Below are 26,668 nucleotides of genomic sequence, written 5' to 3' on the forward strand. Positions count from 1 at the left end.
TATATATATATATATATATATATACACACATACATACATACATATTTAAATATAATGCAAAAAATAAGTCATTTATTTTACTTATTTTCTGCATATACTGACATATGCAGTCGTTCATTTATTTGTTAGTTTTATTTATAAAGCAATTAACTAAATTAAATATTTGAATCAATTGACAACACTAAATACTATAATAATAGTAATTTAATATTTTCCTGCAAATACTGATATTATGTGCGATTATTTACTTGTTTATTTATTTGATAATATCATCACATAATTAACTGATTGAAATATAACCCATTACAAATGAGGCATTTGTTGCGTCCAGTGGGGACATAATTACTGATTATAATGACTAATACTGTCTTTTTACGCGTTGGGTTGCATTGCGCCGCGTAAACATAAAACTGTCTGCATTTGTGATCGGAGAAATGACAAACAACAAGTGCTACTCCACACTGCTCAAAAAACTTGCGTTTGAATCGTCAGTGTCAAATCCTTTAAATGAAAACGTACTTACGGGAGTCAGAACAGCCAGCATTGTAGTCTACTCTCCCAGGATCAGGAAACAGTCCTCCATAAAATGTGCTGCACACATCTGAATATTTGGGTTAAACTGTTCTGGAACAGTGTTGTAAATACAACTTAACCACTGATTTGTAGTCGTGTCCTCTTTTGGAAGACCAAATAAAGTAGTTTCGCTTTCACAACGAAAAACACAACGGCTTATCGTGCGTTGAGGCCGGGCTAGAGTGAGCAGAGGTGGCGGGGCGAGAACGGTGCGCCCGGCGGATGCGACAAATGAAAAAGCAAAGAGAAGAAAATATATTCCTTGAAATATGTCTTTGTGAATATAATCAAAGCTGAATGGTATGACACAAAGTAGCATTATTAGAAAGGAACATTCAAGAGGAAAAAAAGAAGAATTAGAGAGAATCAATACATTTTGAATAATTTACTGCCGCTGTGTGAACAATATGTAATCAAGCAATCCATAAAAAAGTAACTAATCGGATTATGAGCATTTTAAAATGTACTTAAAAGTACTTAATTTTTGTAATCTGATTACACAATCCAGATTACATGTAATCAGTTACTACCCAGCACTGTGTACTATACGATGTGGATTGTGAAGTATACATCAACACTAATAAAGACTATGATTTCTTTCAGGTTTATGGCGGCCAATGACCTGATGATGGAGCTCCAGAAGGACTCGATCAAACTGGACGAGGAAAGCGAGAGGAAGGTTGTGGCGATGCTACTCAACCTTCTGGAGGACAAAAACGGAGAAGTGCAGAATCTGGCTGTCAAATGGTATTTTCTCACTCAGATTTCCTTCCAAACGTCTTCCTTTACAGTGATGCAGTGATCATGATTATTTCTGGTTTGTGTAGTCTTGGTCCTCTGGTGGGAAAAGTGAAGGAGTGTCAGGTGGAGACGATGGTGGACACGCTCTGCTCCAACATGGTGTCCAACAAAGAGCAGCTGAGGGACATTTCCAGCATGGGCCTGAAGACCGTCATCGCCGAACTGCCACCTTCATCTACAGGTCTCAAGATGATATTAGAGAAATGTCCATCTTTTTGGGCTCTTTAGTCATAGCTGTTGTATTGCGTTGAAGGTTTGAGCCTCACAGTCAACGTCTGTAGGAAGATCACGTCCCAGTTGATTGGAGCATTGGGAATGCAAGACGACGTGTCCATTCAGCTGGAGGCTTTGGATATTCTCTCCGACATGTTGGGCAGGTTGGTCCAAATGTCTTGTAGCCTACTTACGTGTACAGTGGAGGTCAAAAGTTTACATCCCCCTTTCAGAATCTGCAAAATGTTAATTGTTTACCGAAATAAGAGGGATCTGAAATGCATGTTATTTTTTATTTAGTCCTGACCTGAATGAGATCTTCCACATAAAAGATGTTTACATATAGTCCACAAGAGAAAATAATAGTTGAATTTATAAAAATGGCCCCGTTCAAATTCTTGATTCTTAATACTGTGTTGTTACCTGAATGATCCACAGCTGTGTTTTTTGTTTAGTGATAGTTGTTCATGAGTCCCTTGTTTGTCCTGAACAGTTAAACTGCCTGCTGTTCTTCAGAAAAATCTTTCAGGTCCCACAAAATCTGTGCTTTTTCAGCATTTTTGTGTATTTGAACCCTTTCCAACATTGACTGTATGATTTTGAGATCCATCTTCTCACACTGAAGACAACTGAGGGACTCATACGCAACTATTACAGAAGGTTCAAACACCTCAACTGTAAGTGTTAATGAGCATCCACCCGTCAGTCTTCTACATTATTTGCCAGGCTGAGCACTGCTCTGGTGAGCATCCATCAGTCGATTCTGACCAGCCTCCTCGCTCAGCTCATGAGTCCTCGTATGGCTGTGAGGAAACGCTCTATTATCGCTTTGGGTCACCTGGTGCCCAGCTGTAGCCCCACTCTGTTCACGCATCTCACCTCACACCTCATGGGCGAACTGTCCCGTGGGCCGCCCACCGCCAGCGTCCGCACCTACATCCAGTGCCTGGCCACGGTCAGCAGACGAGGAGGACACAGGATCGGTGAGAGCTGATTTGTCAGTTTTGAGGGAATGTAGTGTTATTGAGTGACCAGCAGAGGGAGCCGAAGAGACTAGCTAGGATAAATTCAACAAAGTACTAAAATGCCTTCTGGAGATTTTTAATACAACATGTAGTATTACAATACATTTTGAATATTCAAGTGGAGTAACATGGAGTCTTATGATCTGAAGGGGAACACCTGCAGAAGATTGTGCCAATGGTGGTGAAGTTTTGTAACGTGGAGGATGATGAGCTACGCGAGTTCTGCTTTCAAGCTTTTGAAGCTTTTGTTAGCAGGTAGAACCATTCTTTCTATATTATTTGGTCTAAAACTAAAAATTGTAAACATTTTTTTTTAAACATGAGAGAATTCTTTTTGCATTTTATTATTTTCGCTTAACTTGTTGCATTTTATTTTATGTTTGTTTAAATTCTAACTTTTGACATTTTGTGATTTTGGTTTAACTTATAATGCATTTTGTAAAATGTATTTTATTTTATTATTTTGGTTTATATTATATTATGTTTTGACATTTATGACTCATTTTATTTTATATTATTTAAAATTATATCATCTGCGTAATTTTTGTAACATGTTTTTGTATTATGTTGGTATAATTTATACAATTTTTGTTTAATTGTTTTATGTTGGTTTACATTGTATCATGTTTGGTAATTTTTTGGACTCATTTTATTTTAATACACTATATTGGTTTAAAGTATATAATGTTTTGTCTTTTTGTAACTTTTTTTTATATAATTTTTTTATTTTTACCATTTTATTTTATTACCGTATGTTTATTCTTGTAAGTCAGAAAATATTTCCTTTATTTCTTTTACTATTTTATTTTATTACCGTATGTTTATTCTTGTAAGTCAGAAAATATTTCCTGTTTTTTTTAACAGATGTCCAAAGGAAATGTCCCCTCACATCCAAGCAATCATCAAGTTGTGTTTAAAGTACATCATCTACGATCCCAATTACAATTACGATGCTGATGATGACGAGGATGACAGTATGGACACTGAGGACAGAGAAAATGAAGATCAGGGTGATTTTTATGACCATCATTATGCAACTCTAAGCATAAACATAAATAAACATTACGCCTTTGAAAAGAATTATAGTTAGATTAAAAAATCAAGTTTATCTAGCTATGAGATGAGGCAGATGGCGGATGTTTTTCACAGTCATCCCAATTGTAATCTATAGAGTCTGATGATGAATACAGTGACGATGATGATATGAGCTGGAAGGTGCGGCGTTCCTCTGTGAAATGTCTGGAGGCGATAATCAGCAGCCGCAGGGATCTGCTGGTGGAGCTCTATGGATCCGTAAGCCCAACGTTGGTGTCCCGCTTCAAAGAGCGTGAGGAAAATGTTAAAACTGACATTTTCTCAGCCTACGTGGCTTTGCTCAGACAGACCAGACACCCTCATGGTCCCACTTTGGACACGGGGGCTAAAGAGGAGCCTGCAACTTGTCTCTTGAAGAAACAGGTAGCCTACTAATGTTTGCAGGTTATTGACCCAACTTACATGTAGCATCCAGTGCATATCTCTTAGAAACAGCTCTCACCTGCACTCACAGGTACCGATGATTGTAAAAGCCTTACACCGACAGCTAAAGGAGAAAAGCATGAGATGTAGGCAAGGCTGCTTCAATCTTTTGACAGAGATGGCCAATGTACTGCCTGGTCAACTAGGAGAACACATACCAGCCCTCATTCCAGGTCAGCTTAAAAGAGATTTAGCATAAAAAGCTATGCTAACACCCTGTCCACATTGTATAAGACTGTCTACAATGGATGCAAAGCAATGAGATACCAATAGTAAACTGAAGCCCCGTTTGAATTCTGACATTAAGAACAAACTGATTTGGAAACTCCATTTTGACGTGTCCAGTGTAGACAGCTTCAAAAAGTTGAAGCATGATCCATGACTATCGTCCCACCTGTTGTACACATGGTGTAAGTCACTATTCTGAGTAAGAACAGCTAACATGCTTACTTCAGGTTGTCTAATGGATACTAAGTTCTGGTCAGTGATGTTCGTTTCTTGCTCTAGTTGCAACAAATACATAAGAGTCTGTCAAGTTGTCTTTGGACATTTTTAAAGGGTTAGTTCATCAAAAAATTAAAATTCTGTCATTAATTACTCACCCTCATGTCGTTCCAAACCCATAAGACCTTTTTCGGAACACAAATTAAGATATTTTGGATAAAATCCGAGAGCTTTTTTACCCTGCATAGACAGCAATGGTACTACCACGCAGTGGCGTCTCGGCAGGGGAGGCACAGTTTCCCCATAATTTTGAGGTGAAAATGGGAGGACGACGATTTAATGTTAATAAAATTCACAATTCAGTTCATGTATCAGAATGTGTATTTTTTGTTTGTAATTTCACAGCTGTAATGCCATAACGTAAAAAGCGCCGCTTTTCTATCGCGAATGTGCCGAATCTGCTGATGTAATTACAACCGCTAATGCTAGAGAAGGGTAGGGGGAGGCTGGGGGAGAGCTGAGATCTCGTGCCTCCGTTGGTAAAAAAAAATTAGCCAATCACCATCGAGTGTTCACTTTCAGCACTGAGGAGTGTTGAGAAAAGAAACCTCGTAAGGGAGGCTAGCCACTCATTTTAAAGTGGTTAAGCAAATAATAATAATAATCGGCAGGGATCCCAGACCAATACAATTAGTGTGCCTCCTCTATTTTAAAACCCACGAGCCGCCACTGCTACCACGGACAAGGATGAGAAAGGCAGTAAGGACATCGTTAAAATAGTCCATATGACATCAGTTGTTCAACCGTAATTTTATGAAGCTACGAGAATACTTTTTTTTGTGTGCAAAGAAAACAAAAATAATAATTGTATTCACTTTTAGAATAATTTCTTCTCTTCCATATCAGTCTTCGACGCACGTTCACGAGAGTATCACGACGCATGCATGTGATGCGGCTGACGCAGGAGCCACGTTCTGATGTAGAACACTGCGGCTTGTTTGCAAGCAGAGAAATGCACACTGGTACTCTCATGAACATGCGTCGAAGACTGACACAGAGGAGAAGAAATTGTTGAATCAAGTTGTTTTTTGTTGTTGTTGTTTTCTTTGTGCACAAAAAGTATCCTCATAGCTACATAAAATTACGGTTGAACCACTGATGTCACATGGACTACTTTAGCAATGTCCTTACTACGTTTCAAGGCCTTGAACGTGGTAGTTGCGATGCTGTCTATGGAGGGTCAGAAAGCTCTCAAATTTCATCAAAAATATCTTAATTTGTTTTCCGAAGATGAACGAAGGTCTCACAGGTTTGGAACAACATGAGAGTGAGTAATTAATGACAGAATTTTCATTTTTGGGTGAACTATCTTTTTAACCAGTTTTGTGGCATATTATTTTTAGTGTAACTATTCATTTAAGCCTCTGTCTCTCTTTAGGTATTATTTACTCCTTGACAGACAAGTCGACCTCTTCAAACATGAAGATTGATGCCCTTGCTTTTCTTAATGTTCTCTTAAGTAGCCACAAGCCAGAGATCTTCCAACCACACATTAGCGTCATCTTACCACCAGTGATCCAATGCGTCGAAGACCCATTTTATAAAATCACATCGGAGGCCCTCCAAGTCACCCAGCAGATTGTCAAACTCATGCGGCCACTGGACAAGCCTGTCTCTTTTGATGCCAAACCTTACATCAAGAATGTGTTCGCTTGCACCTCAAAGAGGTTGAGGGCGGCTGACATAGACCAAGAGGTGAAAGAGCGGGCCATTTTCTGCATGGGCCACATTTTGAGTCATTTTGGTGACCAGCTTGGTGGTGACCTGCAGCCCACCTTGCAGATATTTCTGGAAAGGCTTAAAAATGAAATCACCAGACTTGTCACAGTGAAGACTTTGACTCTTGTCGCTTCCTCGCCACTTAAAATCGACTTAAGGCCCATTTTAACAGAGGGGATTCCAATGCTTGGATCCTTCTTGCGGAAAAACCAACGGGCCCTTAAGTTGAACACGACAACAGCCCTGAATGTGATGGTCACAAACTACAGCGACAGCTTCAAGCCGCCTTTGATAGAGTCCATACTGAGTGAGGTGCCTGCTTTGATTCAGGATCGTGATATGCATATCTCACAAGTAGCCATAACGCTGATCACCTGTATGGCCAAAGTTTGCCCGTCCTCTTTGAGCAAGATTGGGGGGACGATCTTACCTGAAGTGCTAAATTTAGTCCATTCTCCACTGCTACAAGGAGGTGCTCTTAATTCAATACTTGAGTTCTTCCAGGTTCTTGTAGCAACAAAGACCACCAATATGGGTTACGGTGACCTTCTGAAAGGCTTGAGGGGGCCTTTCTATGATTTCAAGTCTACTGACTCAATGTCCGTGCATAAACAGTCCTACTACTCGGTGGCCAAGTGTGTAGCTGCCTTGTCGATGGCCTGTCCCAAAGAAGCTTCTGGAGTGGTCACCAATCTTATCCAGGAGGTTAAGAACCCCAAATCATCCGAGCCGGTGAGAATTCTCTCATTGCTGTGCCTTGGAGAAATTGGACGTTTTATGAACTTCGAAGGGCAGAAGGAACTGAAGGGAGTCATAATGGAAGCCTTCGGTTCTCCAAATGAGGAAGTCAAGTCTGCTGCATATTTTGCTTTGGGAAACATTTGTGTCGGAAACTTGAGGGAGTATCTGCCATTCATGCTCAAGGAGATCGGCAGCCAGCCGAAGAGACAGTACCTGCTTCTACACTCGCTCAAAGAAATGATCAGTGCTCTGTCAGCCGACAGTCTCAAGCTTCACGTGGAGAACATCTGGGCTTTGCTATTCAAGCACTGTGAATGCGCAGAGGAGGGCACTCGCAATATTGTAGCCGAATGTTTGGGGAAACTCACATTGGTCAGTCCATCTGAATTCCTACCAAGGCTAAAGAAACAACTGTCCTCGGGTAATAAGAGATTGAATGTTATCTTGAATTTACTCACTTGATAATGGGCTAGTTTCAAACATAGTCTTAAAATGTCGCAAAGTGTTTGATATACATAATTGGGCTGCACAAATCTAAACAGAAAACAATATTTATTGTTCTTCCAGGGTCTCCGCTTTCTCGCAGTACAGTTGTAACTGCAGTGAAGTTCACCATTGTAGACCACCCCATGCCCATAGACTCACTTCTCAAAGGGTGCATTGGTAACTTGCTTGTTTTTACTTATATATAGGTAAATGCATGATAGATACTATTTTAAATCCTTTAACTAATGGCCTAGTTTGTAATTCTGCTATTAGGTGACTTCCTGAAAACACTCCAGGATCCTGACCTCAATGTTCGGCGGGTGGCTTTAGTCATGTTTAATTCAGCTGCCCACAACAAACCCTCCCTGATCCGTGGACTTCTGACATCACTTCTCCCACATCTATACAAGGAGACACAAATCAGAAAAGACCTTGTCAGAGAGGTACAAATTATGAACGTTAAAAGCACAAGAAAGATATTGGAAACACTGATACACAAAAACAGTAAAAGAAATTAAAATTCTTTGTGAAATTTGATTAAACTTAAATTATGGCACGTTTAATCACATCTCAGGTTGAGATGGGCCCCTTCAAGCACACAGTAGATGATGGTTTGGACGTCCGCAAGGCAGCTTTTGAATGTATGTACACCCTGCTGGACAGCTGCCTGGACTGTTTGGACATCTTTGAATTTCTGAACCATGTTGAAGAAGGCCTGAAAGATCACTATGACATTAAAGTAAGTGCATTTTCAGTGAGGTTATGGTAGAATGGATTACATTATGCTTAAAGGGATACCCCACCCCAAAATGAAAATTTTGTCATTAACCACTTACCCCCATGTCGTTCCAAACCCGTAAAAGCTTCGTTCGTCTTCGGAACACAATTTAAGATATTTTGGATGAAAACCGGGAGGCTTGTGACTGTCCCATTGACTGCAAAGTAAATTACACTGTCAAGGTCCAGAAAAGTATGAAAGACATAGTCAGAATAGTCCATCTGCCATCAGTGGTTCAACCGTAACGTTATGAAGCGACGAGAATACTTTTTGTACGCAAAGAAAACAAAAATAACGACTTTATTCAACAATTTGTCTCCGCATCACCGTAGCGCCATTTTGGAGAATAACCACTGAACGCAAGCAGCTGCGACACAAGGATACGTTTTCTACATGTATTTACGCTTTGATTTGAACGAAAACAGCGCAACCGTGCAGCACGGCTGACACAGAAGAGCATACGCTGCTTGCGTTCAGAGGATATTCTCCAAAATGGCGCTACGGTGATGCGGAGACAAATTGTTGAATAAAGTCGTTATTTTTGTTTTCTTCGCGTACAAAAAGTATTTTTGTCGCTTCATAACGTTACGGTTGAACCACTGATGGCAGATGGACTATTCTGACTATGTCTTTCATACTTTTCTGGACCTTAACAGTGTAATTTACTAGGCAGTCAATTTGATAGTCACAAGCCTTCCGGTTTTCATCCAAAATATCTTAAATTGTGTTCTGAAGACGAACTAAGCTTTTACGGGTTTGGAACAACATGGGGGTAAGTGATTAATGATATTTTCATTTTGGGGTGGAGTATTCCTTTAAATGTCAATTACATTGGATTGAAAAAAGATAATTTTTTCACACTTCATTCCCTTTAAGAATTTTCTGTTTCTGGTATTTCAGATGCTGACCTTCATTATGCTTGCCAGACTTTCTAAACTGTGTCCAGCCGCTGTGGTACAAAGGCTGGACAGGTTAGTGGAACCACTAAAAGCTACTTGCACTACAAAGGTAAGGCTTAACATGACAACAGTTTGTTAAAAAGATGGGTTGTCTTAATACTTCAGTAAACAATAATCTACTTTTATAACAAAGGTAAAAGCCGGTTCAGTGAAGCAAGAGTTTGAGAAACAGGAAGAGCTGAGGCGCTCTGCCATGCGTGCAGTCGCCGCCTTGCTGTCCATCAGCGAGGTGGAAAAGAGTCCCGCTATGGCAGAGTTTGCCAATCAGATCCGAAGCAATGCAGAGATGGCCACCATCTTCGAGAGCCTTCAAGGAGACCCCTTAACAGGGGCTGTAGAATCAATGGACACCAGTTAGGACTTGCAACTGCAATTGGTTATGTTTGCAGAGCCTGCAATGGACTATGGATTTGTTGTGAAAATAAACAAATACTTTTAAAGCTTGGAGCATATTACATAATCAGCATCTACTAGACCAGGGTTTTTCAACCCCGTTCCTGGAGCCCATCCAACAGTGCACATTTTGAATGTCTCAAACACACCTGATTCAGGTCATCAGCTCATTAGTAGTCTTCCAAGACTTGGGCTGCATCCAAAATCGCATACTTCCCTACTATACAACGGGCAAAAATGTCATGTGACAAAAGTCCCAATCCACAATGGCCACAAAAGAAGTCAAAAAGTACCAAAATGACCAACTTCTTCCGGCGTAATTCTGAAGCATGCATATGACACTTTAATATCCCATCAGGCCACAGGAGAGGATTTATGAACGGCTGTGAAGTACCTACTCAGGAGAAGTGCATGCGATTTCGAATGCCGCCCAGGGCTGCAAGGACATATTTAAGGAGCCGACTTGTTGCTTTACTACCCTATCATGCAATGACTTTTCAGGCAGCATTTGCACACAAAGGAACATCCAAAAACTGATTTCAAACGAGTTTCTGAGGCAGCATAACAGTTTAACGATCTACAACAAAACCGAATGCTTTGGTGACAACCAAGAGAATATTTAATTACTGCAATACTAATTTCTCACTGGAAATGACAAAAGTGGAAAACGTTTAATAAAAATACACACATTAGCAAACAAAAACAGTCAGATATCTCAGCAGACAGGATGCGATTGTTATCCCAGAGACATTTTCAGCTTTTGGATCCAGCTCTGAAACAGGTGTGCGATAGAATGGAGATATTCAAAGCGAGCAGTGAACAGGGTTGCAAATCTCATATCTACATTATAAATGAGACCGAAAACACAAGAGTAGTTAACACTTTCACTTTATTGAAAAGACAACAAGAAAACCATATTATTCATTCTCCTCGCTGCGAAGTCTGGCGTTGGGGTTTGTGACCTTAATGGCCAACTGAGCGGCCCTCTCTACAATGATCTTCCTGTTCTTTGAAGACACATTGTGGGCGATCTCTGCACAATGGGACCTACAGAGAAAAAATAACCTTAAGATTATCTCGTTCTTGTTTTGAAAACAATACTAAATAAGCAAATGCAGCATTCATCATTGAAACTCAAGTTATCCGTTTACACAAACTTCACAACCTAGTTCTATTCAGAAGAGGAGACCCAAATACAAGCGCTAATCACTTGTTGCAGATTATCTTCCACCTGCTGGCTATGGCAAGAGCTAGAGGTGGAATGGGTATTTCCTCCGCCATGCTATTTCTCTGAATTCAACACCTAAGATGAATACGGGCAATTCAACAGGTATGATCAGAGAGATATAGACAGTCCAGTCTACTTTAAACAAATATAATCAACTAGTTACATAATACTAAGACCACAAAGAACCACCACATTCAAATATACAAAGGATTTATATGAAATAGTAATCTGAGCACACTTACATTAGGTATAATAGTGGCAATATATAACAATCTTACTTGTTGCTCATCATGAGGACTTCAAGTTCCTTGACATTGTGGACCAAGAACTTCCTGAATCCAGAGGGCAGCATGTGTTTGGTCTTCTTGTTACTCCCATAACCGATGTTGGGCATCAACATCTGACCCTTGAAGCGCCTGCGCACTCTGTTGTCAATACCTCTGGGCTTCCTCCAGTTTTTCTGCAGAGCGATCATTCATATTAGATCATGGATGTAATATAAAGGCTAAATTAACTTTGAGTTCTCCGTTGGAAAGAATATTGAACTACTTTAGCCGATCTCTTAAAATGAATAAACGTTTTGGGCAGTGTAGTTGAATTTGACAACCATACAAAATGCTACCGCACTCCAAGAAGATCTGAGAACTTGCTACACTTGTGCATTCTGATCAATGGCTTTCCACGATTTGTCTAGCAATTATGGAAAACAACTTTGATAATGCACTGCACTCATAAAAAGGCAACTTGTGGCTGAAAGCACAAAATGTTGTAGAACTTGGAAGTCACAATGAAACCAAACTAAAACCAGATATTCCTAATTACTACACATTTGAGTAAAAAAATAAAAAATGTAAGTTAATTAATTAAACTAATGCTTTTAGACATTAGGTCAAAATGAAACATATGCATGGAAAACTTTTCACAAGATCTATAGCATGCACTTCATCAACATACCAGCTCTGTAGCTATTTTAAATACATTCAAATGCATTTTAGCTAAAAACAATACAAATTACACTTGGTTTTACTCCCGCGCTCTCTCTCGTGAAGCCAATACGGAAGTGACTTAAGCTTTAATTCGTCAACTGGCCGCTAACGGCTGGCTGCAAAAGGGAGTCAGTCCCATAGACTCTCCATGTTAAAATGCCCAACTTTACAGCAGAAAAAAAACATGTTTACAGCCTGGTTCAAAACATGATTTTGGTCTATATAGCTAATATATAGCTAATATTTGCCTTTCATGACAACTGTGATCAAACTCCTCCATTTAAATTACATTAAGCCTTAAAGTTCTGCATAATTAAGGGTGTGGGCACTTGAGTGACCGGTGGATTGGCGCTGCTGACACAGCATTATCTCACGGTTTCAAAATAAAAGCTCAAACCCTCACTCTTGAGTTTTCACACGTTTTGAAGACCACATATTCATTAAATTACAGTGGCTATAGCATCTCTGTCCTAAATAAATGGACAAATATTAAAGATTAAGTGGACATTTGAATTAAATGGTGCTTGGTCAATATTAAACAAGTATTAGATCGTACAGTAATGTGTAAAAACAATCGTCAGGCCGTTGGCGCCCCCTGCAGGCTTTGTTGTAATGCATAATGTACATTAGCACTATTCACTGATCTATAATAGAGATTATATTATAATTATATATATAGATCAGTGGCTCTATTACATTATAATACAGGATTTTAACAGTTTTGTTCAATAAAACCATATTTCTTGCTTTTGATACTTTATTTGAACTAATTATCATTGCCTCATTGCTATTATATATGTATTTTAAGTCAATTTAAAGGCTATTGTTCACTTAGCTTACATCTATTTTTATTACCACAAAAATTAATTATTAATTATAATATTTTATTATCAGTAGACCAGAACAGGTGGATATGTTGTCATTCTTACACTATAATACTGAACTTTGATTTCAGTGATTTGGACTGTGAGATGGACACTTGCTTCTTGCACTCTGTTGCACTTTACTTTTGCTTTAAAGGATTTCATAGGAATTTGGATTTCATTTGGAGTTTCACTACTGAAGCCCTCTGTTAATTTTTTTTCATCATGCTGGAGATGTTGGTTTAAACCTGTTGTTTACACATTTCTAAGAGTACTTTTAATACTTAATGTTTAATAACAACTTTTAATACAATTTTAATACTTGATTCTAGTGGACTCTAAACACTGCATTTATTTAATGTGAAAACCCAACTGTTGTGGTTAATTGAAGCAGATTTGTTTCCCCTTTGTAGTTGCACTCACAGCTGCAATCAACAGAAGCCCAGAACATGTGGATATATTGACATTAAGAACATGCTTTCTCAGACTTTTGTAATTATTTTCTTTTTATTTCATTTTTATTAGGTGTGTTTACATTTAAACTTTATGGTACACTACTGAATGGCAAAGTTGCAAGTTTAATAAAATGTTCTTTAAAATTGTTAAATATTTGTGGGAAAGTAATCATTTAGATTAATCGAAATAAAAAATAGTCGTTAGTGACAGCCCTGCATCCTACACCAAAGCAGGCTACTTTAACATGTAGCATGTACATGAGCAATGCTAGCCAGCGGTAAACTCTTGTCCAAATACCTTGTCAACAAAAAACGAGTAAATTACATCATGCGATAAAAAATATGCCTACCGCAAACCTTTATCGTTTAAACTACAGCAGAAATCTAGTTTATTAGCGCTTCAAGCAAAACACATGCAACTAGCACTAAACACAAAATGTTGTATTAAGCGTCTGAAAGCCTAAATCATCTAGTTTTAGTATAAAGGGTATCTTTTGTGATGTTAAAGCAAGCGGATTGGTATTTAATATATGTTGTGTCTTCAGTATCACACCAGTGGCCGCCGTGTAAACCCTGTGCGATAGTTTATATAAACATCGCTTATTTTTTCGCTCCACACGCCACAATATCAGCGCATTTAAATAGAGTGACCACTAATGCAGCTCCATGGACTGAGAAAAGTTTATTTTAATCACAGTGTAAAAGGATGAATTTAGATGTTATTCCGCTTACCGTTGGACCTGCCTCCACCGAAGACAGTCCTGAAGAAGAGGAGGAAATGACGCAGCGACGCCCTGGAAATAATATCAGGCAGCGGAAGTCACTCGATCCTGCTCTGAAATGTGCCCGTCCACAACATGTGTGAAACTGTATTTGTTTATTTAAAAAAAAAAAAACTGTGTACGTTGCATATTATATATAGGCTTAACTAATACAGCAAGAAGAAATGAAATAAAATGAATAAAGGAGTACTTTATTTTTACTAAGATGTAAACAAATAACACGTTCTGCCCATAGACTGTAAAAAAACTGGTTCTAGCTCGGTTTTTAAATGTTTATTTATTTTTCATATATATATATATATATAATTGGTGCTTTTCATTCTTGATCATATGTAGCCTACTATATTAAAGGGGTCATATGATGCGATTTCAATTTTTCCTTTCTCTTTGGAGTGTTACAAGCATATTTTGGAGTGCATAAAGAAGATCTGTAAAGTTGCAAAGACTAAAGTCTCAAATCCAAAGAGATATTCTTTATAAAAGTTAAGAGTTAACCATGCCCTCCTAAAACGGCTTGTTCTAACAAGCTCACACATGTCTACCTCACTATGTGGGAATATTTGCATAACGCCGCCCAAATGTTCATGCAAAGAAAGAAGGCTTAACTTTTATTCTCGCTGTAGTATTGTTGACGCTGCAGCCATGTCGTGAAGACACTGTGTGCTTCGTTGTGAAAGCGAAACTACTTTGTTTGGTCTTCCAAAAGAGGACGATATCCGCTTCCTCATGCCTAGAGCTGATCCGTGCTGGTCGCTGAGGGAATACATCAACTTTCACCGTGGACGAAGCGGAGTTCAGCCCGCCTCTGCTCACTCTAGCCCGGCCTCAGCTCAGGCTAAGCCGGGGCTTCATAAACACATTTCATTACACCAAATACACAAAATAATGTTCTTTTTAGCAGCATCAGATGACCCCTTTAAGGCTGTACATTGTTTTTTTAATTATAATTTTTAATAAATAATTTTTACAAATTTCTTAATAATCTTGTTATTTTTTTGGCACTAAAAAGCCTCTTGTTAACATAACCCGATTAGTGCATTAAAAAATAATAATAATAATAAATGTCTTCCTCAGTAGAGCTCCTAACTATGAAAATAACTATAACGATAACTACAGGCTTTTTAGAATCCACACCAATGCACACTAGTGCAGTTTTGTCGTCTGGCACTTTAAATGCTCAAGCTCATTAAAGTCTGGTGGATTCTGGTTGGCTGTCAATGTTTTTTTATGGTGGGCTATATCAGCTTGAAAAAACTGTTCATAAAGTGAACATCCTTGGCGTGAACAGGCCTTTAAATTTAACAGTTACCATTGTCATATTTATTGTTATATTTATCATTATTGGTGTGAATGGGCCTTTATGTACTGCGCACTTTATAGCCAGAGCACACTACGGCTGCATCCGAAAACGTTTAGGCAGCTGACTGCCTCGCTGCCGTATGAGGCAATGACTTTGCAGGCAGCATTTTTTGCACGAAGGCACCTCATGAAACTGATTTTGGACAGGCTTCTGAGGCAGCGTAACGGTTTAATGATCTACAACAAAATAGAACAAGTTTTTGTGATAACTAAACGAATATTTAATTACTATAATACAAATTTCTCGCTAGAAATAACATCAAAAGTGCAAAAGGTTAGTCAGAAATATAAATTTACACACAAACTGACCACCAAACGCAACTTTCAGATGCCATCTTTATTTTATAGCTCAACCATCATGGAATGGAACGCACAGGATTGTGGGATATCAAAGGCAGCGAAGGATACATCTATGCTGCCTTCAAAATTCGATCAGAAGAAGGTACAGGAGACAGGAAGTGAAGCAGAATTTGGATTCGGACGTGCCTTCCTGCCTTGGAATGATGCCTCCGAAGGCACCATTTTAGAGCTTTCGGATGCAGCCAGAACCAGTGTTGGGGGTAACGCAATACTTTTTCAAATAAGTAACGCAAGTTACTTTTTTTCCAATTTACTGATTGACAGCTCTCCTGTCCCCATATTGAGAGAAATCAGATGTTACTGTAGTTCTAAAATAGATATGAATATGCATTAATTCATCTCACTCACAAAAACAAAAAAAAACACAGATTCAGTATTCCTCAAAATGAATAAAAATAATAATCAGAATATGATGCAAACCTGCAATAATTAAATGTTAAACAACACAAATATCCTTTATGTATTTAATCCCATTCTATTAACCAATGTCTTTGCTTCTGACCTTTGATGATCCAGTTCAACCATACTAATAAGCAAAAATGACTCTAGACAAACATTTGTGTGTGTGTTTTTTTTATTGCTGAAGTGTGTTGAAATTTCTTCTTCTGCACTCTATTGTACGGACGCAAATTTACTTTCCCTTCAGCCTGAGGCTTATTCATTTCACTTTTGGTGTGAAAAGGCTTTTATATTTGCCAAAAATAGAACTTTTTTATTTTAAAAACAAACAAGCAAGCCCTGTCCAGATTTAAAAAGTAACGCAAAAGTAACATAACGCATTACTTTCCATAAAAAGTAACTAAGTAACGTAATTAGTTACTTTTTTATGGAGTAACGCAATATTGTAATGCATTACTTTTAAAAGTAACTTTCCCCAACACTGGCCAGAACATTATATCCCATGATGCAATGCACTAAAACTTGATTGTTCATTTCAAGAGTTTGAACACTAAAAGGGCAAACTATATCTGAGATTATTAAAACTCACTAGATTAAAAAAGTAATGAGGTCATGTGAGTTCTGTTGTTTTAAATGTCCATCATTGCACAATGCTGTCACATGCTTCAAGAAAGTTATACAGTGTTATTTTGAAGCCTGTCAGAGGATCATTGACTGCAACAATAACATTTAGGATGACATGTTGATTTGTCAAAAAGTGACTGAAGCTAAATAATTAATAGAGTTCTTAAAATATTAACAGTTGCTGCTTGTTCTACAAAAGTGAACATGACATGTGGCCAAGTATGGTGACCCATACTTGGAATTAGTGCTCTGCATTTAACCCATTCAAAGCACATGCAAATCCAAACACACACACACACACACACACACGGAGCAGTGGGCAGCCATTGTCTTTGCTAAATTGATGTATTCCCTCAGCGACCAGCACGGATCAGCTCTAGGCATGACGAAGCGATATCGTCCTCTTTTGGAAGACCAAACAAAGTAGTTTCGCTTTCACAACGCGGGGGACCCGGGTCTCCCGCGTGGCAAGCGAGAATTCTACCACTGAACCACCAATGCTTGCCTTGGTGGTTCATGCAAAAAATGCTGGAGGGCATCAAAAACCTGAAAATTAGCCCTGTTGAAAAAAACAGCATATACTGGTTAGGTATGTTATGAAGCTAGTCCTTTGCTGGTTTAAGCTGGTCCTTTGCTGGTTTAAGCTGGTCCTTTGCTGGTTTATGCTGGTCCTTTGCTGGTTTAAGCTGGTCCTTTGCTGGTTTATGCTGGTCCTTTGCTGGTTTAAGCTGGTCCTTTGCCAGCACATGACCAGCATAAACCAGCAAAAGGACCAGCATAAACCAGCATTCCAGCGTCAAAACATACCTAACCAGCATATGCTGATTTTTTCAACAGGGAGGCTATCATATATTTTCTCTAGGCGACTTCCTCATTTAAATTCCTCAATTTGAATAATCCAAAGTTATCTGTAAACCACTAGGCTATATGCAAAACATCTGCTCATTCTCCAACTGAAAGGTTTTAGTTTGCAAATTATTATTAAAGGGGTCATATGATGCAATTTCATTTTTTCCTTTCTCTTTGGAGTGTTACAAACTCTTGGTGCATAAAGAAGATCTGTAAATTTGCAAAGACTAAAGTCTCAATTCCAAAGAGATATTCTTTATAAAAGTTAAGAGTCAGCCACACCTCCCTAAAACGGCTCGTTCTAACACGCCCCCACATGTCTACCTCACTATGTGGGAAGATTTGCATAACGCCGCCCAAATGTTCAGGCAAAGAAAGAAGGCGTAACTTTTATTCTCGCTGTAGTATTGTTGCCGCTGCCGCCATGTCGTGAAGACGCTGTGTGTTTCGTTGTGAAAGCGAAACTACTTTGTTTGGTCTTCCAAAAGAGGACGATATCGCTTCGTCATGCCTAGAGCTGATCCGTGCTGGTCGCTGAGGGAATACATCAACTTAGTGCTGTGGATGTACGTTTTAATTCAAAGGATTTGCCACTGATGATTCAAACGCGAGTTTTGGGCAGTGTGGAGTAGCACTTGTCATTTCTCTGATCACAAATGCAGACAGGGTTTTATGTTTACGCGGCGTGGCGCAATGCAACGCAACTGTTTAAGTCATTATAATCAGTAATTATGTCCCCACTGGATGCAACAAATGCCTCGTTTATAATGGGTTTTAATGTTTTTGTCTCGTCGCTCTGGCTGGAACACGGCATCAACAATATGGTGAGGGGCGTAACATTTCCGTCTCACGCTTGAGGTATTCGGCCAATCACAACGCACTGGATAGCTGGCCAATCACAGCACACCTCGCTTTTTCAGACCGATGAGTTTTGTAAAAATCGACGCGTTTCAAAAAGGCGGGGCATAGAGGCGAAACAATGTACAGTATGTGGAAAATAATGTTTTTTTTTTACTTTAAACCGCATAAACACATTTCATTACACCAAATACACCAAATAATGTTCTTTTTAGCAGCATCAGATGACCCCTTTAAACTAAGTAAACCGCCTATTATAGGCTACAGCGTAAAGAATGTAATGGCGTGAATATGTATTTAGTGATGTGAACTTTGGCATGAAATCTTCTCAGGCTACACTGCTGTTTTTTTCTTGATCCGTGACCCTTCTCACAAAACGAAAGTTCATAACTCGCTAGTGGGATGGACAGGACGCATTTGCTGAGGTAAGTTTGACAAAATAAACACAATTATGAAGCGAACCCCCCTAAAAAAACAACATAAATGCTGCTTTTTGCTGAAAATTGCCAGTAATTTCTATAAAACTACCACAAACGCTTCTAAACCTCGGAAATCGCGATACAAGAGGACGAACTTAGCCTTCAGTCGCTAAATAAGGACTTGTGGTGTCGACCTTTATTCATGCGGTGTGGTGTAATAATAAGCTAATAGCAATATCAATTGTTTTGTTTTCGTAATAGTGACCAGGATGAAGCTCACCCTGGTCCATCGTGTCCTGCTGGATCTTATGCAGGTACGTTATTTCCAAGAGATGTACTCAAATATCACTGAACACCTTCAGCAGTTCACTTTAAACTCTATATAAGTAACATATTTGGATACTCAGACTGAAAGAGACTCAGATTATGAAATGCACTTTAAAATAGTTCATCTCATTGAAGCAAAAGCTTCAGTCAGCAATTTTAGATGTTTCCCGTCTACTGTATCCTCGTAGCATGCTGAAAAAAGAGAAGATAGTATGTTGAAATAAATGTATGTATACATTATTCAGATCCAAACACAGTGCCAAATGATGGGGCCACGGCTCCTCCTGCAGATTTGATGCCTGTGGTTCCTGGATATGAGCGTTTGGGACCTAATGGTGAGAAGAGCTTCAGTAGCTTCAGCTGAAACAATGAGTAAAACGTTGGTAATGAACGTGACAGTGATTTTTTGTTATTGCATCCACAGTTATTCCACCATCAGATTTTGGATCGGCACAACCACAAGCCCCATCCAGCGCTCCAGCGAGACGCTTTGAGTAAGAACTCCAGCAAAACAATTCATGTAATCGGTTTAAACCATTTCAGTGGTAAAATACATAGACTGAGCATCAGTTATAAACCTAGTGCATGGTCCTGGTATATTAGAACTAAAATACTTTATTAAGTGGAAAATAGAAAGACATTTTACAAGTTTCCCTGATGAATAACCTATAATCATCCCTATCCTTTGTCTAGCCTTGTCTTATTTATTTAGCCTGTTTTTTTTTCCTGTTTTGCCAAACTGGTTTTCTTGTCATGTTTTGAATTCATGAATGAGGCGATTCTGGATTTATTTATTCAACTCCACCCTGTTTCTGAGTCATTGAACACTAGACTCATGGTTGGTCAGGTATTCTGCAACATAGACTCATAATTAATAGTGCAAGCATATCTAAATGCAGCTTAACCAGATAAAAGAAAAAATAAACTCGATCAGCCAGTGGGGTAAACTAACCAAACCCTCTCATTATCATATTGGAATAGGAAATAAACATGGAAATAATAATTAAAATAGATAAATAATAGTAATAATACATTTAAAAAAGAGGAAATAAATACATAAATACAAAAATAAATAAATGTAAGGATAAATAAATTTGTAAATGAAAAAACACATTTTTAGAAATACATTTCTATCTTTTTGTTTTGTGTCTATCATTTATTTTGTGCCGCATATACATCAGTGTTATTTTAGTATATGTTATATAAATAACTAGTTTTAGGTTTTATTTTTTTCTGTTTATGCTTTATTCATTTTATTGTATTTTTATGTCATTTTTATTTTTAAATATGTCTAGTTTGTATTAGGTTTTAGTTTCAGTTTTTGAAGTTTCGTACTTCAGCTTAAACTAAACAAAAATAAGAAATGTTTCTTCGGCAACGTTTTAAGTGTTTTATTTTACTTTAGTTAATGTTTATTCTTCAAGTAATGATATTGTTCTTTAAACACACTGAATTTAATTTGCTACAACGGTTCATTCACTCATTCATTCATGCATTTTTGCATGCACGCAGTTTCATTCATGAGTATTTAGAAAACGTAGCGTTGTTCAAACCCAGCTGAAGTTCACATGTCATGTCCTCAGCATTCCTGCCATCACTGAAGAACTCGCTCAGGAGGCCTTCATAAAATATGCCAGCAGCAAATGCTGTTACAGCTCTAAACCAGCCAAAGAGATGGTGTTCACAGACCTGCAGTCCCTCAACACATATCGGGTGAGCAGCAACATTCACATACAGCACATCCAGCTACTTATGGCAGCCATACTTATATAACTTGGATGCCTGTTTCTACTAACAGTACCGGTTGGAGACTTTTACAGAGTCCAGAACAACAGAATGGGACAGTGAACCATACAATGGTGAGTAAAGTCATTCTAAACCATATATTTGTATATAATGAAATGAAATTGTATGTTTAAATATGTATTTCCCTTCATCAGGTCAGGTAGTGGATGGTTTCGGAGTGGCTCCTGCTCCGTGGAGCATCCCGGTGCCCATTCCTTCCCTCTTCCAAGACTGCGAGAAAGCTGTCCGCGTTCCTCACACGTCCACTGTCAAAGTAAAGCTTCCTTCGACTTACAACAGAACAGCAATGCATTTTATGGACGACCGTTTCATGAAACCTAGGAGAGGAGGTAATTCTGACTTTGCTATGACAATCTGGCGCTTCTGAATCAGCTACTGTTTTGTTATTATTTTAAGTATTTGCTATTGACTGTTCAAATGCGGAGTTTTGCGCATCGTGTGTGTGTATGTGAGAGAGTGAGAGAGAGAGCGCGAGAGAATTTGAATTTTAAATACACCTTTATTTAAAACAATAAAGTTTCACAATATTACAAACTCACAAAACAACAATAAATACTGCTAATAAAAACATTTCAAAAAGCAAGCATTAAATCATTATCATCTACTGTACAAAGGACCTAATTTATCCCCCAAATGTACATAAAAGATTCCACACATTTAATCATTTTATAATAGGCATGCTCAATTTTAAGCCGAGCTACCACCAAGCCTTTGAAAATCTTCAACGCATCCAGAGAACCCTGTCCAGACAACTTATTTTTTATTGATTTCCAAATAGCAAGTTTTGCGGTGCCAGACAAAAAATTCAATAAAATCAACAGACTTTTAATTTTTTCTGTATACTTTGGACCATAAATAAACATTTCAAAAGAGAAAGCTTCACCAATTTCAAAAAACCATTGAGATAAAAGTGAAAATTCATTTAACCGAGTACACTGTACAAATAAATGAAAAACCTTTTCAACCTCTGTACAGAAGGGACAACCTACGGAAGGATCAATGTGCACCACGTATCTGTTTGTGGCTATCGCCCCATGTACAATCCTCCACTGAAGGTCGCCTGTTCTTTTATCAATTGGCCATTTGTATAAGGACCGCCAGCAGCCTCTAGGGGAAGAAACAGTTCCAAAAAATTCAGTCCATTTTGTTGAAGGAAGTCCACTCAAAAGATTAGCATTAGATGCTTTTACACAGGAAATATAGAGGGCTTTTTCCAAGTTGAGGTGTTTTAAAAGACAAAAGACTCTTACCATCATCTTGCCATTCTCCCGCAGCAATAGCTACATTAAGAGAAGGGAAAACATAATGAATCCCCTTTCTCCATTGATCAATTGCTTCCGAGTCATTTGTCAAAGTCTTATAATCCACATGCAAAGACTTAAATATTTCAGTAGTAGCTTGTTTCAGCAGCCGCAAGGATCTTACCCCAGTCCTTTTACTCAGTTCCTCTGTGCTTGTATTCAAAATATGTCCCAACTTTGTGCATCCAGCAGCAGTTAAACATGCCCGCAGACTGAGACCAGACAAAAGTCTTGAAGGTAGAAAATCATTAAGAAAAAGTGGCTCTTCAAAAAGCCATAATCCAGCATGTGTATCTGATGAGCGTGAAATGGTAAACACTTTCCATGCCTCCAGAACTGACTTATAGAAAGATGTAAGATTCACACGATCATCATTCTGGAGCTCCATTAAGAACAAATGTTTGTCCAATCCCATACTTTTGACCCACCTGAGAAGAGCAAAAGCTGTCTTTAGCCATGATACATCTGTGTGATACAACAGTCTCTGAGCTGCTTGTAACCGGAAAGCCATAATTCTGGATCTGATGTCTATCAATCCTTGACCCCCCTCTTGAACAGGAAGGTATAAAGCAGCAGCACGAATCCAGTGTTGTCCAGACCAAAAAAAAGTCACAAGTTTTCTTTGAATTTCCTCAATAAGTCCAGCAGGTGGTTGCAACACAGTTATTTTATGCCACAAAGTAGAAGCGACCAAATTATTGGTCACTAAAATCCTTCCCCTATAGGACAACTAAGGTAGCAACCATTTCCATTTAGACAACTTGCTGCACACTTTCTCCACTATACCCTCCCAATTTAGCTTTTGAATATCATTCGACCCCAAAAAAACTCCCAACAATTTAAGTCCCTCCTTACCCCACTTAAGGTCCCCAGGTAACTTTGGGAGACTCTCAAATTCCCCTTTACCAGCCCAAAAAGCTTCACTTTTAGCCCAGTTCACTTTAGCTGATGAAGCTTTCTCATAAAGACTGAATACCTCAGATAAACACTTAATATCTTGAGTATGATTTACAAAAGCTGTGATGTCATCAGCATAAGCAGAGAGAAAAATAGAGAGTCTAAAGAAAAACCAAGCACTTTAAAACCTGACAACTTTTCTCGAAGTTTACGAAGCAGCGCCTCAATTGCTAAACTATATAGCTGAACAGACAAAGGACAGCCTTGCCTAATACCCCTTAGAATAGAAATTGGCCGACTCAAAGTGCCCCCTACCTTAACCATACATGATGCACCATTATATAATAACTGTATCAAATTTAAAAAAGTTTCACCAAAACCAAACACCTTCAATACATTAAAAAGATACTTGTGATCAACACGATCAAAAGCCTTCTCTTGATCCAGGGTAATTAATCCAACATCCACATTGAAACCATTACAAATATCTACAATGTCTCGCACTAAAAACAAATTATCCATAATAGACCTCTTTGGAATGCAATACGATTGATCCTTATGTACAACCAAACCCAAGTAATTTATTAATCTATTTGTCAGACATTTTGAAAATATTTTACATTCTGTTGTAAGAAGGGCACCAGGACGCCAGTTCTTTAAAAAGGCTAAATCCCCCTTTTTTGGCAATAATGATAAAACAGCATATTGACAAGTAGTAGGTAAAACGCCATCTCTTATAGACTCACATAAAACATCAAAATAATCGTGTCCAATGCAATTCCAAAACCTTTTATAAAAATCTGCCGGCAGTCCATCTACTCCAGGGGACCGTCCTGAACCAAGTTGTCCCACAGCAGCAGTAATTTCCTTAAATGTTATACTAGCATCCAAGACAGTTTTAGAATCAGAGTCCAGCTGAGGAGGACCTTGAAGAAGCTGTGTCATCCATTCATCATTTTCACAGTTCTCTGCAGCATAAAGACTTGAATAAAACTCCACAGCATGGTTTCTCATTTCAATAGTCTTATACGTTATCCTCCCATCAGGGAGTTTAAGACATGGCATTTGTTTTTGTTGAGCCACCTTATATTCCAGGTTAAAAAAAAAGAAGTTGGTGCATCCATTTCTGCTAAAGACATGAAACGGGACCTTATCAAAGCTCCCTTTACTTTCTCATTTAAGACTAGACTTAGCTCTCTCTTTTTATTTTGTAAATCATTATACAGTACAGAATTATGTGCATCAACCATCTGCAATTCCATTGAATTAATTTGCTTTTCAAGTGATTCAATCACATTCTTTATTCTACTACTACAGTTGGCTGAATACTGTTGACAAAAAGTTTTTATTTGAGTCTTGCCTACATCCCACCACTGTTTTAAGTTTTCAAAATAACTTTTTTTCTTTTTCCAATTTTCCCAAAAGAAACCAAAATTATCACAAAAAGCAGCATCCTGGAGCAATTTAACATTAAAATGCCAGTAAACCGATTTTCTAGGTACATTTGATATGGTCATTGTCATAATAATTAGATGATGACCAGAAAAACCTACAGGACAAATGTAACACTCAATTACTCTACTATTAAAATATTTAGACACATAAAATCTATCTAGTCGGGCAGCACTAACTCTATTATTAAAAGCCTTAATCCATGTATACTGTCTATCATTAGGGTGTTTTATTCTCCACATATCCAATAGCTGGAATTCTTTTTTAAGTTTTGACAATACACTTGAGGACTGTATATGAGGTTCCCTTTCAGTCAGTCACGTTCGACGTTAAGTCAGTCGTGACTGACGAATTGGGATCTCGCCCGAGAGCCCAATCACCTTCGAGTGTTAACTAAACAAGCCAATGACAGTTGGCGTGCGTGTTTCGTCACGCGCACCCCGCCCCGCAGCGCAGGTATAAAAAGAGAGCGCGTGCAAACGCACATCAGCTTTTCGCTTCGGAGCCGAGCCTTCTACAGGATGAATCTCCGCGAGTGTTCTACAGAAACAGCGTGGGTTTGTGTCGGCGTATCAGCGGGGGTTGCCATCCAGGCTGCTGAAACCTCGGCGGGCTGCAGCTTCCATTCTGCGGTCTCGCCGCAACGTTCCCTGGGTGCTTCAGCGCTCTCTCTAAAAGAGCGTGTTTCCTTCTAAAAGAGCAATTTCTAAAAGAGCTTCACGAGCGACAGGCGTCTTTTTAAAGATGGCTTCCCGCTCGTGTGTTTCTGGATGTGGTCGTTTCCTGCCTCCATCTGATGGTCATGATCGCTGCCTCTCGTGCCTGGGCTTACAGCACGCTGAAGCAGCGCTCATGGACGAGTCATGTTTTCAGTGCAGGAACATGACCATCGTGACGTTTGTGGTCTAGATACCTCCTCATTAAACGGGGGGGGTATCCCGCTTGCCGTGCCCCGCTCTAGCTCCTCTGGTTCTCGGAGGGCTACTTCGGTTCATGGTCAGGGAGACCTGAGGGTTACGGTGAGAGCTTCCCCGTCGAATACGTCTCTGCGGGTCTCTCATTCCTCAAGCATGTCGCACCACCTGGTGTTTCTGGACGAGTGTGCTGGGTCCTCGGACAGGGCGGGGTCCAGCATCTTGTGCGGGACACAGGCAGAGGACAGGATGTTGATCGCTGCATCGGAGGGCGAGCTAGGCTCTGGAGATGAGGATTCGGCTGCGCTGCCACCGTCAGGAAGAGTGGCGTTGCCCGAGTCAGATCCAGAGCTGACCGCTATGCTTTCCCGGGCCGCCGAGAGTGTCGGGCTGCACTGGAGGCCTCCGCCTTCTCCCGAACGCTTGAGGCTGGATGATTGGTTCCTGGGGGCGCAGGCCGGGCGTCGGCAGCCGCCTCCAGTTCCATTCCTCCCCGGAAGTGCATGAGGAGGTTACTAAGTCTTGGAAGGCACCTTTTTCTGCCCGAAACAGACTTGGTGCCTCCTCCGTCCTTACCACCCTCGACGGGGGGGCGGCCCAAGGGTATGTGGACATCCCTCTGGTCGAGCGCGCTATTGCCATTCAGCTCTGCCCACAAAGCGCCGCCACCTGGAGAGGTAGTCCACGCCTTCCGTCCAGGGCCTGTAAGTTCTCGTCCGCTCTGACGGCTAAGGCTTACAGTGCTGCTGGACAGGCCGTTTCCGCCCTGCACGCCATGGCCCTCCTGCAAGTCCACCAAGCCAAAGCGTTGAAGCAGTTGCACGAGGATGGTGCTGACCCAGGTGTGCTTCAGGAACTTCGCCAATGGGCAGCAGGGTTCGGTTCAAGGACGCTATGCCTCCTTACGAGCCCCCTGCCCAGCCGTGGAGCCAGGTAAGTGGTGCGCCGCGCACTCAGACCCCACCCTGGGAGGCGCGGCCTCCCGGGTTGGGTCCCTGTGTTCCACTTCGCTGCCCCACTGCGGGTACGTCGGTGGTCTCCCTAGTCCCGCTAGTTCGGTCGCTGGGGGCCTGGTTAGC

General features: G+C 39.6%; 3 protein-coding genes across 3 annotated transcripts in view; 2 read left to right on the forward strand and 1 right to left on the reverse strand.

Annotated features, from left to right (window-relative positions):
• The first annotated feature begins 1,162 nt into the window (after window positions 1-1,162).
• LOC107562724 (cullin-associated NEDD8-dissociated protein 1-like) lies at window positions 1,163-9,721 on the forward strand. The gene is made up of 14 exons (XM_016247424.1): window positions 1,163-1,320; window positions 1,401-1,555; window positions 1,628-1,751; window positions 2,314-2,570; window positions 2,762-2,867; window positions 3,477-3,622; window positions 3,784-4,070; window positions 4,162-4,303; window positions 6,013-7,515; window positions 7,662-7,757; window positions 7,854-8,023; window positions 8,155-8,319; window positions 9,259-9,366; window positions 9,451-9,721. Exons 1-14 carry the CDS (start codon window positions 1,163-1,165, stop codon window positions 9,673-9,675), a joined length of 3,642 nt encoding a protein of 1,213 aa, XP_016102910.1. The 3' UTR covers window positions 9,676-9,721.
• Window positions 9,722-10,582: 861 nt separating this feature from the next.
• Window positions 10,583-11,428, reverse strand: LOC107562729 (60S ribosomal protein L32-like). The gene is made up of 2 exons (XM_016247428.1): window positions 11,217-11,428; window positions 10,583-10,757 (listed from the first exon to the last, which is right to left on the reverse strand). The coding sequence occupies exons 1-2, from the start codon at window positions 11,411-11,413 to the stop codon at window positions 10,628-10,630; spliced, it is 327 nt and encodes a 108-aa protein (XP_016102914.1). The 5' UTR covers window positions 11,414-11,428; the 3' UTR covers window positions 10,583-10,627.
• Window positions 11,429-18,869: 7,441 nt separating this feature from the next.
• Window positions 18,870-26,668, forward strand: part of LOC107562725 (protein SSUH2 homolog) — a 16,541-nt gene continuing 8,742 nt past the window's right edge. The window contains exons 1-7 of the mRNA XM_016247425.1: window positions 18,870-18,898; window positions 19,154-19,206; window positions 19,465-19,554; window positions 19,644-19,713; window positions 20,803-20,932; window positions 21,018-21,078; window positions 21,160-21,278. Of these exons, the coding sequence (XP_016102911.1) occupies window positions 18,876-18,898; window positions 19,154-19,206; window positions 19,465-19,554; window positions 19,644-19,713; window positions 20,803-20,932; window positions 21,018-21,078; window positions 21,160-21,278 (546 nt within the window). The 5' untranslated portion in view covers window positions 18,870-18,875. The remainder of the gene's footprint in view (window positions 18,899-19,153; window positions 19,207-19,464; window positions 19,555-19,643; window positions 19,714-20,802; window positions 20,933-21,017; window positions 21,079-21,159; window positions 21,279-26,668) is intronic.

Source organism: Sinocyclocheilus grahami, unplaced genomic scaffold (assembly GCF_001515645.1).
Source record: "Sinocyclocheilus grahami isolate Dianchi unplaced genomic scaffold, SAMN03320097.WGS_v1.1 scaffold835.1, whole genome shotgun sequence".
Classification (NCBI taxonomy): domain Eukaryota; kingdom Metazoa; phylum Chordata; class Actinopteri; order Cypriniformes; family Cyprinidae; genus Sinocyclocheilus; species Sinocyclocheilus grahami.

Bases quoted from the DNA above. Each gene is read 5' to 3' on its own strand.
- LOC107562724 (XM_016247424.1), top strand. From the start codon at position 1,163: ATGATTTCTTTCAGGTTTATGGCGGCCAATGACCTGATGATGGAGCTC. The intron at 3,623-3,783 runs GTGATTTTTATG...TGTAATCTATAG, and splicing joins CAGAGAAAATGAAGATCAGG to AGTCTGATGATGAATACAGT. The intron at 8,024-8,154 runs GTACAAATTATG...ATCACATCTCAG, and splicing joins GAAAAGACCTTGTCAGAGAG to GTTGAGATGGGCCCCTTCAA.
- LOC107562729 (XM_016247428.1), bottom strand. From the start codon at position 11,413: ATGATCGCTCTGCAGAAAAACTGGAGGAAGCCCAGAGGTATTGACAAC. The intron at 10,758-11,216 runs GTAAGATTGTTA...TTTTCTCTGTAG, and splicing joins GTCCTCATGATGAGCAACAA to GTCCCATTGTGCAGAGATCG.